Source organism: Rana temporaria, chromosome 9 (genome assembly GCF_905171775.1).
Source record: "Rana temporaria chromosome 9, aRanTem1.1, whole genome shotgun sequence".
Lineage (NCBI taxonomy): Eukaryota > Metazoa > Chordata > Amphibia > Anura > Ranidae > Rana > Rana temporaria.
The window spans coordinates 125,420,807-125,438,356 of NC_053497.1; the positions used below are offsets into that span (position 1 = coordinate 125,420,807).

A 17,550-nucleotide genomic window follows, 5' to 3' on the forward strand; every position below is an offset into this window, starting at 1 on the left:
AACACAGATCCCCCTCATCACAGAACCCCTTCCCAACACAGATCCCCCTCATCACGGAACACCTCCCCATCACAGATCCCCTCATCACGGAACACCTCCCCATCACAGATCCCCCTCATCACGGAACACCTCCCCAACACAGATCCCCCTCATCACAGAACCCCTCCCCAACACAGATCCCCCTCATCACAGAACACCTCCCCAACACAGATCCCCCTCATCACGGAACACCTCCCCAACACAGATCCCCCTCATCACAGAACCCCTTCCCAACACAGATCCCCCTCATCACGGAACACCTCCCCATCACAGATCCCCTCATCACGGAACCCCTCCCCAACACAGATCCCCCTCATCACGGAACACCTCCCCAACACAGATCCCCCTCATCACGGAACACCTCCCCAACACAGATCCCCCTCATCACGGAACACCTCCCCAACACAGATCCCCCTCATCACGGAACACCTCCCCAACACAGATCCCCCTCATCACGGAACACCTCCCCAACACAGATCCCCCTCATCACGGAACACCTCCCCAACACAGATCCCCCTCATCATGGAACACCTCCCCAACACAGATCCCCCTCATCACGGAACACCCCCCCCCCCCCAACACAGATCCCCCTCATCATGGAACACCTCCCCAACACAGATCCCCCTCATCACGGAACACCCAATAACTGACCCCCATCACAAAGCCCCCCAACACAAACTCCTCTATATCACAAAGCCCCCAATAACAGACCCCTCACCACAAACTCCTCTCCATCAAAAAGCCCCCATAACAGATCATCCCCATCATAAAGCCCCCCAACACAAACTCCTCAATAACTGACCCCCATCACAAACTCCTCTCTATTAAATAGCGGGGGAGAGGGGGAAAAGTGGGGAGGGGGAAAGGTGGGGAGGGGAGAGGGGGAAAGGTGGGGAGAGAAGGGGGAGGGAGAGGGAGAAGTGAGGAGCAAGAAGGAGTGAAGAGAAGAAGTGAGGACTGGGGACAAGGATGGCAATAAAACAATGACAGAGTTTCTGCTTTTTCTGACTAAAGCTGCTTCTTAGAACAACTTCCCCTCACTTCCTGTCTCAGTGACAACTTCCCCTCACTTCCTGTCTCGGTGACAACTTCCCCTCACTTCCTGTCTCGGTGACAACTTCCCCTCACTTCCTGTCTCGGTGACAACTTCCCCTCACTTCCTGTCTCGGTGACAACACTGTCATGGACACAGGAAGTGCCCCTCCCCTAATGGACACAGCCATAGGAGGCCCCAATCTGAGAATTACAGAATCTTCTCCTAGAACTCTGTGTGAGTGAAAACTTTACCAAACATTAGAGCAGTGTTTCTCAAGGCGCCCCAACAGGTCACGTTTTCAGGATTTCCCTCAGATGAAACAGCTGTGGTAATTACTAATCACCTGTGCAGAGTAATGGAAAGCCTGAAAACATGACCTGTTGTGGCGCCTTGAGAAACATTACATTAGAGGAGTCCCCTGAGGTGTGGTTGGCTGGGAGTTGTAGTTCCCTCACCTGGATGATATCGAAGACGTTGTGCTCCTCTGCATACACAGCCATGTTCGGGGGGATTCTCAGGGGCTTCGTAGTGGCGTCCATGTCTCCAATCTGCAGGCCTCAGGTTCCCCGGACAGGCGGCAGTAGCGCTCCTTAGCAACACAACCAGCTCCCCGGTTTCCAGGCGACCAGCGTTTCCACGGACTCTCATGACGACATCACACCTCGACAAACGTCTGCGTTCCAAAGCCGCGCATGCGCAGTAGGCTGCAATGGTTAGGTCGCTGCGTGGGCAGTGTTCGGTGCTGAAACCTGCATGTTCTTATCATGATGCGGCTGTACATACATCGCACAATATACACTCAGAGGAGAACTCATAGGGATACTTAGTACATGTCGTTCCTAACTCTATCCGATTTCCGTTCCTAAAGCCCTCAGAACCAGAAGCAGTTATTTTCTAATCATAAGTTTAGACATGCAGTTGAGGAGCAGTAAAAATATTTGGATGAGTTGTGTTTTTACCATCCCCCTGAAGCTGCAGCAGACAGGGGTGTTTATATGTCATGGTTACCATGCTTTGCGCCTATGGCAAAAGCTACCCAACATTACATATCACGATCAGCAGGTGGCAAGCCTGCCAAACGCGACTCATCCAGACCAATGGAAAAACGGTTTCAACTCCCTGTGTGTTGGCTAAAATGGGGTTAAAACAACCAATGAGGAGGCAACCTACATACGGATAGTTCTTCAGAGAGCCGATGGATTTTGGCGCACATGTAAATCGATCCCTGGGGCATTCTTTCTCCCACTGACTGCGAACTGACCCTGGGGCATTCTTCCTCCCACAGACTGCTAACTGACCCTGGGGCATTCTTTCTCCCACTGACTGCTAACTGACCCTGGGGCATTCTTCCTCCCACAGACTGCTAACTGACCCTGGGGCATTCTTTCTCCCACTGACTGCTAACTGACCCTGGGGCATTCTTCCTCCCACTGACTGTTAACTGACCCTGGGGCATTCTTCATCCCACTGACTGCTAACTGACACTGGGGCATTCTCCCTCCCACTGACTGCTTACTGACCCTGGGGCATTCTTCCTTTCACTGACTGCGAACTGACACTGGGGCATTCTCCCTCCCACTGACTGCTATTTGACACTGGGGCATTCTTCCCCCCACTGACTGCTAACTGACACTGGGTATTGTTCTCTCACAGACTGCTAACTGACACTGAGGTATTCTTCTCCCAGAGACTGCTAACTGATACTGGTGAATTCTCCCTCCCACTGACTGCTATCTGACACTGGGTCATTCTTCCCCCCACTGACTGCTAACTGACACTGGGGCATTCTTCCTCCCACTGACTGCTAACTGACCCTGGGGCATTCTTCCTCCCACTGACTGCTAACTGACCCTGGGACATTCTTCCGCCCACTGACTGCTAACTGACCCTGGGGCATTCTTCCTCCCACTGACTGTTAACTGACCCTGGGGCATTCTTCCTCCCACTGACTGTTAACTGACCCTGGGGCATTCTTCATCCCACTGACTGCTAACTGACACTGGGGCATTCTCCCTCCCACTGACTGCTTACTGACCCTGGGGCATTCTTCCTTTCACTGACTGCGAACTGACACTGGGGCATTCTCCCTCCCACTGACTGCTATTTGACACTGGGGCATTCTTCCCCCCACTGACTGCTAACTGACACTGGGTATTGTTCTCTCACAGACTGCTAACTGACACTGAGGTATTCTTCTCCCAGAGACTGCTAACTGATACTGGTGAATTCTCCCTCCCACTGACTGCTATCTGACACTGGGTCATTCTTCCCCCCACTGACTGCTAACTGACACTGGGGCATTCTTCCTCCCACTGACTGCTAACTGACCCTGGGGCATTCTTCCTCCCACTGACTGCTAACTGACCCTGGGGCATTCTTCCTCCCACTGACTGCTAACTGACCCTGGGACATTCTTCCGCCCACTGACTGCTAACTGACACTGGGACATTCTTCCTCCCACTTACTGCTAACTGACACAGGGGCATCCCCCCCCACTGACTACGAATTGACACAGGGGCATTCTCCCTCCCGCTGACTGCTATCTGACACTGGGCAATTCTTCCCCCCACTGACTGCTAACTGACACTGTGGTATTTATCTTCCACAGACTGCTTACTGATACTGGGGCATTCTTCCTCCAACTGACTGCTAACTGACCCTGGTGCATTCTCCCCCCCCCCCCCCACTGACTGCTAAATTACACTGGGGCATTCCCCCCCCCCCCCCCCACTGACTGCGAACTGACACTGGGGCATTCTCCCTCCCACTGACTGCTATCTAACACTAGGGAATTCTCCCTCCCACTGACTGCTAACTGATACTGGTGCATTCTCCCTCCCACTGACTGCTAACTGACACTGGGTATTCTTCTCTCACAGACTGCTAATTGACACTGGGGCATTCTTCCTCCCACTGACCCTGGGACATTCCTTCTCCCACTGACTGCTAACTGACACTGGGTATTCTTCTCTCACAGACTGCTAATTGACACTGGGGCATTCTTCCTCCCACTGACCCTGGGACATTCCTTCTCCCACTGACTGCTAACTGACACTGGGTATTCTTCTTCCACAGACTGCTAACTGACACTGGGGTATTCTTCTCACACAGACTGCTAACTGATACTAGGGCATTCTTCCTCCCACTGACTGCTAACTGACCCTGGTGCATTCTCCCTCCCACTGACTGCTAACTGACTCTGGGGCATTCCCCCCCCCCCCACTGACACTGGGGCATTCTCCCTCCCACTGACTGCTAACTGACACTGGGGCATTCTCCCTCCCACTGACTGCTAACTGACACTGGGGCATTCTCCCTCCCGCTGACTGCTAACTGACACTGGGGCATTCTCCCTCCCGCTGACTGCTAACTGACACTAGGGCATTCTCCCTCCCGCTGACTGCTAACTGATACTGGTGCATTCTCCCTCCCACTGACTGCTATCTGGCACTGGGTCATTCTTCCCCCCCACTGACTGCTAACTGACACTGGGTATTCTTCTCGCACAGACTGCTAACTGACACTGGGGAATTCTTCTCCCACAGACTGCTTACTGATACTGGTGCATTCTCCCTCCCACTGACTGCTAACTGACACTGCGTATTCTCCCACAGACTGCTGACACTGGGGCAATCTTCCTCCCACTGACTGCTAATGGACACTTGGGACATACTCCCTCCTACTGACTAACTGACACTAGGGAATTCTTCCTCCCACTGACACTGGAGAATTCTCCCTCCCACTTACTGCTAACTGACACAGGGGCATTCTTCCTCCCACTAACTGCTAACTGACACTGGGGTTTTCTTAGTCCAATTGATTGCTGACTACCAGGGTATTCTTCCTCCCACTGACTGCTGACACTGGGGAATTCTTCTTCCGATTGACTGGGAGGATACAGGTTATATCATATGAAAAGAGCTCACCCAATGCTCTAGATCTGATCCTGGGGAGGTCTGTTGGTGTGATCCCTTGGGGGGGGGGGGGATCCAGTTAGGGTTCCCAGTGGGGTCTGGAGCCTGGTGACCCTTATAGACTTACATGTGCCAGTTATGGACTTATCTTTATGGATTATTGCCATATCATGCACTCTGTGGGACTTATATTTCCTCTTGTGGATTTGTTGTCTAAATGAACAGTTCCTGTGTCATCCTAAATGGTAAAGAATCAGTAAAGGATCTTCTTTGTTCACCTGCTTTGCTTGGTCTGCAGTCTCTTAAAGGGGTGCATGCACAGCATATAAAAAGAACAGGGCTTACATCAGGGGACTAGGGAGTTAGAGTGGTATATAGAACATTTAGTCCAGCATGTAGGATGTTGTCTAGTGTAGGCTATATTGCCATTGCTAAGGACATCTGTATTTGTGTCATTTGCTAAATATAGCCAATCAGCCAGGGAACGAGTGACTGGCAGGGGTGGCTCTGGCATTGAAGGGGTGTTGTGCTTGGCCCCTTCACTAGCGGCTGCCTCCCCACATACTGGGACCGGATCCACATCTCAGCAGACCTAAAGACCCAGTCTGGGAGTCAAGGGAGAGAGAAGTAGAGGGGCCCCTGGGAAGAGAACAAGCATATAGTTATAGTAAAATGTGTTTCCTATATCCAGTAGCAACAGTCAGACATGTCACTGGGAGGGAGGTGACAGGGACTGCTGTGTTGGCCCCTAAATGCTGCACACCTGGGAAGTGGTGTTCTCTAACTAGTAGATGTATCTGGAGTGCTTAGAGTTAACAGTTTGGCCACGAGTAACAAAAAGGTTAACTGTGTAAGTTGCTGCCCGCTTCTAAGTCTGGAGTTGTGCCTTAAAGCGGATTGTCATGGATCTTAAGATATTAAAGTGTTTCTACTTGACATCTGTTACACAGGAGAGGGACATTCAATGCAAGGACACCGGCTATTGAAATGCTAAGTGGAACCAGCTAGAGAAATACCTTTTATTGTGCTCTGCAGGCTAAGAGCGGGTGTCGGAGACACTCCGTCTGGCTAAAAAACTATGGATTGAAGGTTAATTGAATCTAGAATGTATGTGTGAAGATGTATGTGTTTATTGTTCTAAAGGTCAGAAGCCTCCTGTCAGCTGTATTGAATTAGCATTCTATTGTCTAAAGCAATGTAACCTCTCAGAGGTAGTAATTAAGTAGACCGGGTTATTGTGTACATTGATTACCCCCTGGGGCTTCTGTCTCAATACACAAGTCTTTCTATCCAAGCTATTGGACCAATCCCTGTTGACAATTTCAAGTCCTCATTTGCATGGTCAAGGAGGACTTGAGTGAAGACTGGATATACTTTACAATTGACCAATAGGAAAGCGGTTGTTGGGAGTGGGATGTTCCAAAATTCTGTATAAAAGTGTGCTGTGTACTTGAAAATAAAGAGTCCTGTTGGAACTTACATACAGCCTGCCTGGTGTTTGTTCTTAATGGGTCCGAATGGCACATAGCTGTAATTCGGATCCCGGAACCTTGGATGACTGGACCATCAGACGTTGCAATCTGCAAGCGGACTCACTGGTATCAGAGGAGTGTCGGGAGAGCAGGACCTGGGCGAGGAAGGATCTCGTCACATTGGTGGCAGCGGTGGGATTTGCTCTCCAGTTACTGGGACAACTCCAAACCACCACCATGAATGACCAGCTATGCAGCCTGGAGGAGAACCATGCTAAAAGACTTGCTTGAGAGCCGTGGAGGGACCGGTGGGAAGAACAAGGCCACCCTGATCATTGCGCTAGCCGAGATGGATCAGAGGGATGGTGATGCAGGACCCCGGTCAGTTGAAGACTTGTTCCAGCAGCGAGTTCAACAGCGGTTGGCATTATATGGTGCGAACCCATCAGAGACCGCCATACAGAATACCATTAGAGACCTCCAGCGGCAGGATGAGAGAGAACGAGAGTGGCAACAGAGAGAACGAGAGCGACAACAGAGAGAACGAGAGCGGCAACAGGAGCTGAGAATTGCAGAAATACGGCGATCGGTGACAACGCCTAAAGAAGCAGCACCAAATGAAAGAAGAGGAGAGGTACAGATATCAGTAACCATGGAAGAGGAATTCAGAAGGAGGTTGCGAGAGAAGCAGATACAGCGCAGAGGACCAGTATCAGAGGAGGTCCTGCTTGGATGGTCTGATTCGATCCGCTGCGAACTCTGGAAAGAAGCGCTAGCCTGCGAGCAGCGACACCAGGGAAAAGCTCTCCCCTCCATCCATGTAAGGTACTGGTCACAGTATGAAGTACGGATGTTGTTATTGGGGGAACAACCAAAGCAGGAGTGGACAGCAGAGTTAAGCAGGCTGATCCGGGAAGAGATGCGGTTGGACGAGAGCTACAGAGCCCTCCGGTGGTATGTAGTCCAAGAGTGCCCGTGGTCAGCGGATGACAGCCCCACGGAAGGCTTTGACTATGATGGCCTGGGATTGTTGTATTGGAGGATGTCCAGGGATCCCAACTTTGGGAGCGATCGGGAGTGGCGTTGGGAGGAAATAATGGAGCACAGAGAGCGAAGACTGAATGTCCCGGAAGTGCACTGGTTACAGGAAGATTTGGAATTCCTGGCCGCTCAGGAATGGGAACTGGAAATTGCCTACAAACAGCTGCTAGACTCCGCTCAGCAGCAGGGTGAGGTTCCCTTTACCTGGGACTATGAGGAAATATCAGCTGACAGTGATGAAATCCTGGCTGATGAATCAGCAGTGGAAAATCGGGAGCTTGCCATTCCCAAAGCTGAAGTGCTGACCGCAGGGCCGAGCTCTGCTAACCTCTGCTCAGTACCCATAGCATCTGCTGGGTTCCATGGACAGGAGATGGTGAACCTCTATCCCCAGACACCAGTTGTAGAGACAGGGGATTTGATAGACTTTTCTGCTGAGGAAGAACAACCTGGGGAGCCTCCAACAGAAGAGCTGGTATCAGGGCCAAACTTCACTGTGCTCTGCCCAGCACCAAGGACAGTATTTGTGGAGTTACAAGGAACTTCCCCAGCTGAAGCGCTGGTCACCGGACAGAGGGATCAAGACCTCTGCCCCACCCCTGTGGCAGTTCCGGAGGCTCAGGGTGAGAAGATGGCGATCACTCCCCAGCCACAGATTACAGAATGTATGGACTGTTCAGAGGATGTTATGGATTATGCACCCCCAGCAGAAGTGCTGGCAACAGGGCAGAATGCTAGCCATCTCTGCCCAGCACCGGGACCAACTGTGGAGTTCCAGGGAGCCGGGGCGGTTGGCCCCCCTCCGCAGCAACAAGCTGAGGTAGTGAAGCTGTTACTCCCAGCTGAATCACTGGCAGCAGGGCAGGATGCTACTGGCTGCTGCACACCACTACAGCTTGAGCGGATATCGGTGGATGGGACTGTGGTCCCCACTCACATCAACCCAGCGGAAGAGCTGGCAACAGAGCAGAGTGCCCCGGGCCTCTGCTCTCAACTAACAGAAGAGGGGGTTCCGGTGGTAGTGGATGGGACTCCGATCTCCACGGACACAACCCCAGAACATGGTGCGGCACTGAGACAGGAGGATGTCGACTTTGCTTTGCAAGCACCGGGGGATTTTTACCTAGCCTCAGTGGATGGGACTGCAGTCTCCACTGGTATACCCCAGGAATGGTGGCCAGTTGGCCCAGATTCCCAACGGCATGATGAACTGAGCCCAGCCACCCTGTCTTCTCTCCAGCGGCTGAAAGGACTCCAGGGAGAAGGGCCAGTCCAGGCCTCTCCCCAGCGGCAGGCGTGTTCTCTGAGAGAGGCAGAGATTGGCTGGGTGAGTAATGCTCTGTTTGGGACAAGGTATCTGGGGTACTGGGTGGGTACCGGAATTGGGATCTCTCCCAGTGTTAGTCTCCTGCCAAAGGGGGAGATGTGTGACAGACCTAGCCGGGACAGGGGCTTTTGGAGAGGACTGAATGTGAGCCTCTTGCCATCCGATTATGGGGCAGGACCTCAAAACAGGAAGGCAGATGGGTCATCCCAGCGGACAGTCCTGGAACCTTAAGACTACTTTTCCAACATCCTCGAGTTGACCCGTTTGGGTCCCACTGCGGCTGTTGGACTGTTTCCCAGGGGAAGTAATGTCATGGATCTTAAGATATTAAAGTGTTTCTACTTGACATCTGTTACACAGGAGAGGGACATTCAATGCAAGGACACCGGCTATTGAAATGCTAAGTGGAACCAGATAGAGAAATACCTTGTATTGTGCTCTGCAGGCTAAGAGCGGGTGTCGGAGACACTCCGTCTGGCTAAAAAACTATGGATTGAAGGTTAATTGAATCTAGAATGTATGTGTGAAGATGTATGTGTTTATTGTTCTAAAGGTCAGAAGCCTCCTGTCAGCTGTATTGAATTAGCATTCTATTGTCTAAAGCAATGTAACCTCTCAGAGGTAGTAATTAAGTAGACCGGGTTATTGTGTACATTGATTACCCCCTGGGGCTTCTGTCTCAATACACAAGTCTTTCTATCCAAGCTATTGGACCAATCCCTGTTGACAATTTCAAGTCCTCATTTGCATGGTCAAGGAGGACTTGAGTGAAGACTGGATATACTTTACAATTGACCAATAGGAAAGCGGTTGTTGGGAGTGGGATGTTCCAAAATTCTGTATAAAAGTGTGCTGTGTACTTGAAAATAAAGAGTCCTGTTGGAACTTACATACAGCCTGCCTGGTGTTTGTTCTTAATGGGTCCGAATGGCACATAGCTGTAATTCGGATCCCGGAACCTTGGATGACTGGACCATCAGACGTTGCAATCTGCAAGCGGACTCACTGGTATCAGAGGAGTGTCGGGAGAGCAGGACCTGGGGGAGGAAGGATCTCGTCACACGGATCTCCACTCTAAAGTGGAGTCCCGCTGATCGGCACCCTCCCCCCCTCCGGTGTCACATTTGACACCTTTCAGGGGGGAGGGGGGTGCAGATACCTGTCTGTAGATACGGCAAAGGACGGGTTTTTTCTCCGCTTCCCGTCCGTCCCCCGTTGTATGCTGGGAACACTCGGCTCCCAGCACACAGCGGGAGCCAATCGGCGGGCGCAGCGCGACTCGCGCATGCGCCGTAGGGAACCGGGCAGTGAAGCCGGAGCGCTTCACTTCCTGGTTCCCTCACCGTGGATGGAGGGGGGAGCAGCAGGGTGATGAGCGATCGGCTCGTCATCTGCTGCGATCACCGCTGGACTCCAGGACAGGTAAGTGTCCTTATATTAAAAGTCAGCAGCTGCAGTATTTGTAGCTGCTGGCTTTTAATATATTTGTTTAGTGGCACATCCGCTTTAATGTTGATTGGCAATTGATGGGCACACTGGCAGCAGTTGATGGATACAGTAGCTGCGTTTGATGGCACAGTGGCAGCAATTTATGGGCACAGTGGCTGTGTTTGATGGGCACAGTGGCTGCATTTGACGGGCACAGTAGCTGCAATTGATTTATTTTTTTCAGTTTGTTTGTGCCCCCCAAAAATTTGGAGCACCAGCCACCACTGCAATCATGTGCAGTGGAACCTCGGATTGCGAGTAACGTGGTTAACGAGCTGTAACGGCTACCCATGTAGTGAGAGGGTCTCAGCCGTTGGAGACGTCCTTTTCCCTGGCAAGCTGCGATATGCAGGTACCGCCGGTATATCCCATCGAACGCCCTTTCAAGAAACGAGACGGGCTACGTTTGCAGAGTCAAGCAGGACTGACTTTTAATGCCACATTTTTCTTCCTTATATCTGGTTACAAACTGTACAGAAACAAATGACACTCCCCCCCACCCAGGGGGGGCTTCAATACACATACTTTGAAATAATGACATTCCCTTGAGCCAATCAGTCGCTAGCCGTTTTGGCTCCTAAACTTAACTTGATCAGACAATAGAATTCAATTAACCTTTAAAACAATTATCACTCACACATAATCCCCATCAGCATACACCTCACAGGAGGTTGTTACCTACACAAAAGAGAGTTCTCATTAGCTATGCAAAGGGAACATTAGCATTCAGCAGTGGAAGAATCCCTTCTATAATTAACCCTTTGAGCTCAGAATACAATGTGGTACATCCAATTGTGACAAGCCATGCAGTTCCTTGTAGTCCTCCCTGCATGAAGATTATCGATGTCCCGGCAGCATGCATAGGTCCGTTACACGAGCGTTTCGCAATACGAGCACTGTATTTTAAAAAATCCTAACTCGGTTTGCGAGTGTTGTCTCGCAAAACGAGCAGGATTCAGGCCAAATGCGGTACTGCACACTGCTTTGGAGCAGTGTGCAGCTGAATGGCGCCGATCCCAGCCGGTTGGCGGCATTCGGTGACGTTTGGAAAGACATGGAAATACTTTGTTTCCGAGCCTTTCCGAGGTTTGCCAAGGTCAGCCAAGCTGTCCTCTGGCCTTTTCGGCTGTTTCCTAGGCTCTCCAGTGCCCCCCCCCACCTCTGGCCGAATGCGTTATTGTATTCTATTAAAGTCAATGCCAAACTAATTATTTTAGTTTCCATTGACTTCAATGGGGAAACTCGCTTTGATATGCGAGTACTTTGGATTACAAGCATTCTCCTGGAACAGATTATGCTGGTAATCCAAGGTTCCACTGTATTGGTGTTTGTTGGTCTTGTCTGGCTAGTGATCTAATCTCACTGTTAGTGGTAGTTTCGAAAACATTGGAATGTAGGCTCAGTTCACACTGTTGACTTCATCCTCCTGTCAGTTTAGTGCGTGTTTGATTAGCAATCCTTTGTTGATATCCAAGTTCCAGCGCGATAATAATAGCTTCCATCTATTAAGCCTCCTGAATCCCATTCATAGATCTTGTGTAACTCAGTTGTGCAATGAACTCTCTATTACAGTAAATAGTTACAGTGGCGTCTTGTCACTAACAACTATGAATAGAGTATGGGCGGTGTCCGAACATAATGCTTTCTTACACAGGAATGCTTTATATACAGTTGCAAGACAAAGTATATGAACCCTTTTGGAATGATATGGATCTCTGCACAAATTGGTCATAAAATGTGATCTGAATTCCAAGTCACAACAATAGACAATCACAGTCTGCTTAAACTAATAACACACAAAGAATTAAATGTTACCATGTTTTTATTGAACACGCCATGTAAACATTCACAGTGCCGGTGGAAAAAGTATGTGAACCCCTAGACTAATGACATCTCCAAGAGCTAATTGGAGTGAGGTGTCAGCCAACTGGAGTCCAATCAATGAGATGAGATTGGAGGTGTTGGTACAGCTGCCCTGCCCTATAAAAAAACACACACCAGTTCTGGGTTTGCTTTTTACAAGAAGCATTGCCTGATGTGAATGATGCCTCGCACAAAAGAGCTCTCAGAAGACCTACGATTAAGAATTATTGACTTGCATAAAGCTAGAAAGGGTTATAAAAGTATCTCCAAAAGCCTTGCTGTTCATCAGTCCACGGTAAGACAAATTGTCTATAAATGGAGAAAGTTCAGCACTACTGCTACTCTCCTTAGGAGTGGCCGTCCTGTAAAGATGACTAAGAGCACAGCGCAGACTGCCGAATGAGGTGAAGAAGAATCCTAGAGTGTCAGCTAAAGACTTACAAAAGTCTCTGGCATATGCTATCATCCCTGTTAGCGAATCTACGATGCGTAAAACACTAAACAAGAATGGATTTCATGGGAGGATACTACAGAGGAAGCCACTGCTGTCCAAAAAAAACATTGCTGCATGTTTACAGTTTGCACAAGAGCACCTGGATGTTCCACAGCAGTACTGGCAAAATATTCTGTATACAGATGAAACCAAAGTTGAGTTGTTTGGAAGAAACACACAACACTATGTGTGGAGAAAAAAAGGGACAGCACACCAACATCAAAACCTCGTCCCAACTGTGAAGTATGGTGGTGGGGGCATCATGGTTTGGGGCTGCTTTGCTGGGTCAGGGCCTGGACGGATTGCGATCATCGAAGGAAAAATGAATTCCCAAGTTTATCAAAACATTTTGCAGGAGAACTTAAGGCCATCTGTCCACCAGCTGAAGCCCAAAAGAAGATGGGTGTTGCAGAAGTCCCCACTTCCTGGCTATTTCAGAGGAATCAGACGGAAAAGGAAGTGAGGATAAATGTCCCCACTTTCTGGCTATTTCACAGGAATCAGACAGAAAAGGAAGTGAGGGTAAATTTCCCAATTTCCTGGCTATTTTAGAGGAATCGGAATCAGACAGAAAAGGAAGTTAGGGTAAATCTCCCCACTTCCTGGCTATTTGACAGGAATCAGACTAAAAAGGAAGTGAGTCAAAATCTCCCTACTTCGTATTTGACAAGTGTCAGACAGAACAGGAAGTAAGAAAAGATCCCTAACAAGGAAGACACAGCCAGCAATTAACAAAAGTGTAGAACCCTCTAGTGTACTAAATGTAAATAGGTTTGTAGTGTAGGAAAATTTGGCTTGGCTGAAAGCCAGGCCTGGGTTGAATCTGGATCAGGGTTAAGTGACTCAGAGAGGCTGGATGACTCTGCAAGCAGTATCTCTGGTGCCCCCCCTGCCTTCTAGAACCTTGGAGAAGCCTCCAGATGTAGTGGGTGGAGGCTAGGAGGAGCTGCTTGGCATATTTATGAGGGCCCCAGCAAATGCCCAGCAAGGGCAGACCACTTCATAAATAGTTATGAGTCATGCCAGCAGGGTGGTCGGATAGAAGATGGAGATTGTGTGCTAAGGAGGCTATTGGTGGCACTTGAAGATGTCCCCTAGTCTGGGGGGGTGACCTCAAGCTTGGGGCTCGGGTGCTGGAGGGAACCTCTACAACACAGAGGAATCCTTTCTGGAGGCATGGGAGCAAGGAGAGAGGACAGCGGGAGCAGGTCAGCACATCTGGGAGATCTGCTGCAAAAGTTTTGGCTAGAGTTCTAGAGCTAATGTCTTTACCGCCTTGCCGTTTTAAAGCAATTTCTTCATTTTCAATCAGATCGGAGTTCCTCATTAAAAGTTAACAATTGAAGAAGAACAGAAAATGCCCGCCTCTTCCCTACAACAACCCCTTTGGCACATCGCTGCTACACTCTTGTGTGCCGGTACCTGCAGCTATGTACTCAGATTTGCCTCTTTTCATCTGGTACCCGAACTCTCGCTTGATTGAAATAACACGTTCTACGAGAGCTGTTTCCGCTGCCTCTTGTGCAGGCCTCTGTAGCTCATCAAACCTTTGATTTCCAAGTTCAAAAACAATTCTGTGTTCCCCACCATCAAAAGTGGCAAGCTGGCATCTGCTGCATTGTAACACGGCACTATAAAGCGTGGAGCTGTGAGAATAAAGGCGTTGCACATCCATCAAGGAGGCTAAGCAGGAACATTACGTTTATTCTCGGGACTGTATAGTGCCTGTGAGGCTGCATGATGCCTTCTCTTTACAGACAAATTGCTGCTGGGTGATAAAGAAAAGGTCGGACTACTTCTCCGGGGATTGTGGGAAACAATGGTCCAACATTACTTCATAGAAATAGAATGTTGTTTACTCTAGGTAATTAGAGGGAGAATCTAGTAAAATACAGCTTTACCATCCATGGCTTAAAGGATTAGTTCACTTTAAAAAAAAAAAAAAATGCCTATGCAGGTAAGGGGTGTCTGCAGATAAAAACAAACTGTGCAGCTTTGACCAAAGTTGAATAACGCCCTTGCTATAGGCCTCTTGCCGCCTGGCTGAAAAAACTTACAGCGATGGCGCCCCTCTGTCCTGCCTTGTTACTAGGATGTTGCTAAGACTCTTCTAGCTCCTACTGTCTCACAGGAGAGTTCATCGCTTCGGAGCTTGCTCCTGTGATGGTGGAGGTGAACAATAACAACTGGGAGTCTCTTAGCAATGTCCTAGCAATGTGGCAGGATGTGATAATGGGATCTCAGGGAGTACCCACTATCACAGGTGCAAGATCAGTGCTTCTGTGACAGAGGGGACAGTTAACTACGCGTGCGAGTGGGTTTGAGAGATCACTCCTGAGATGATGGTAGAGGTAGAAGTAATGGCTTGGAGTGTCTTAGCAACATCCTAGTAAAGAAGCAAGATGTGGGGAGTTTTTTAACCAGGCTCCGGGAGGTACATAAACAGCCTACACCTATAGCAAGGGCATTATTCAACTGTAGTCAACTGTAGTCAAAGCTGCACAGTATATCTATTTCTTCAGGTGCCCCTTACAGTTTTTGTTAAAGAAGAGCCAACTCTTTAATTTAACATGTATCTTTAGCCCTGCTGACATCTTTGTACAAAGTCAAGAGAGGAAATAGAGCTCAGGGCCTAGGTGCATGGTTTAAGTATTGTCACACAATCGTCTTGTGATCATAGTTACATAGTTAGTCAGGTTTAATAAAGTTCATTAAAAAAATTAAATAATAATAATAATAATAATAATAATAATATCATACAATCCCATATACCTAATTTTATACCCACAGTTGATCCAGAGGAAGGCGAAAAAAAAAAAAAAACAGCCGAGCATGATCCAATTTGCTACAGCAGGGAAAAAAATCCTTCCTGATCCCCTGAGAGGCAATCAGATATTCCCCGGATCAACTTTACCTATAAATGTTAGTACCCAGTTATAACATGTAAATTTAGGAAAGAATCCAGGCCTTTCTTAAAGCAATCTACTGAGCTGGCCAGAACCACGTCTGGAGGGAGTCTGTTCCACATTTTCACAGCTCTTACTGTGAAGAAACCTTTCCGTATTTGGAGATGAAATCTCTTTTGCTCTAGATGTAAAGCGTGTCCCCTTGTCCTCTGTGTTGACCGTAAAGTGAATAACTCAACACCAAGTTCACTATATGGACCCCTTATATATTTGTACATGTTGATCATATCCCCTCTTTAATCTCCTCTTCTCAAGAGTGAATAAATTCAGTTCCTATAATCTTTCCTCATAGCTGAGCTCCTCCATGCCTCTTATCAGTTTGGTTGCCCTTCTCTGCACTTTCTCCAGTTCCCCCGATATCCTTTTTGATAACTGGGGCCCAAAACTTAACTGCATATTCCAGATGAGGTCTTACTAATGTGTACTGATCCTGTTCTGCCTGATCTTATTTCCATTACCATAGATGTTTTAAAGTGCCTCTAAAGCCTAAACTTTTTTTATATTTGTAATTTTTGGATAGAGTTGGGAGAGGCAGGTGCGTGCCTAGTTAAATTGCTGCTTTTGACCCCCCACCCTCACTACCCCAAAAACCAACCAATGAAACTTTGGCCTAGCCGCCATTGACGCTGTGCAGCTGTGTGTTGTCATTGGTTGCTAGGATGCAGGCGGCTGGGTTTTCAATGATTGTTTTGTCTGTGCCATAGCAACTGAGGACACTGATGACACTATGCAGACCGACTTCCAGCGTCCTAGCAACCAGCTCAGCAACACTGCCCATATTGGGTATGTGGAAGGGCCTACAACTACCAAGACCCCTTTCACACTGGCACCACTATTGTGGTGCTTTTCGGTCGCTAGCGGGGCGCTTTTAACTTCCGCTAGCGGCTAAGGTAAGGGCAGCGGTGCCCATTCATTTCAATGGGCAGGGGTGGTGGAGGAGCGGTGTATACATGTAGAAAAACCAAAACCCTGCAGCTGCTGAATGCCAGCTTCTCCTCCTCTCCCTCCAAAAGGCATTCAGGGGCTGCAGGAGGGAAATGGAGGAGATCAGTTCCTCTATATGCCACCCCTCCTGTTGCACCACTATGATCTCCCACTATCCTCTGTCCTGGCCCGCTGCTTTGATCTCTCTCAGACCCATATTTCCTCACCCCCCCCCCCTGCAGCTCTTTCAGCTTCCCTCCTCTCCCGCCAGCTGCTGCAAGGGATCTCTCAGGATAGAGAGAAGGGAAGGGGCTGATAAATGTGTCATTTATCGGACCCTTCCTTGTGTAACCGATCACTGACTGATCACTTTCTGACTGATCACTTTCCATTCATAACGGAGGTATAGTAAACTTTATTTCCTATGCCGCAGTTTATAAATGAATGGGAAGCCTCTAAACGCATTGTTATTCCTGTTAATTCATTCTGTGATGCTGAGGTTCCAGCGATGTGTCCTCAATCTCCTTTCTTTGTCTCAAAGGTGAAACATCAGAGGTCTTTTTAGACCTCTGATATTTCATCAAAGCCCCTCAATGGGGGTCCTAACAAGATAACTCCAATAAAAATAGTATAAATAAAATAAAACAGTAAAAAAAAAAAAAAAAAAGGTTAAAAAATAATAAAGAAAGAAAAAAATAACAAAAAAACAACTACTGACATCAGTGGAGTGAAACAGGCTAAATATAACTAAAATACATTGAGATAGTTGTCATTATTTGTAATTCTGTTTTTTTTTACATAAAAAATGGGCTGCTTAGTCTTAAATGCCCGGGTCTATTTTTTGTCCCAGTCAGGGCCTTCTTCCCACTGCTGCCTATGTTCCCCACACACTGCGCCAATGTTTCTGCATACCGCTTTGCGCTGCAGAATTGGATGATGTTAGCTGGAGAAAGCAGTGTCATGTTGTGTTGTTTTAATATTTTTTAC

The 17,550-nt window shown here is 48.6% G+C and overlaps 1 protein-coding gene across 1 annotated transcript in view; it reads right to left on the reverse strand.

The window, feature by feature from the left end:
- AK8 (adenylate kinase 8) overlaps nt 1–1,741 on the reverse strand; it is a 181,588-nt gene extending 179,847 nt beyond the window's left edge. The window contains exon 1 of the mRNA XM_040324427.1: nt 1,531–1,741. Coding sequence (XP_040180361.1) covers nt 1,531–1,614 — 84 coding nt within the window. The 5' untranslated portion in view covers nt 1,615–1,741. The remainder of the gene's footprint in view (nt 1–1,530) is intronic.
- Between the last annotated feature and the right edge of the window lie 15,809 nt (nt 1,742–17,550).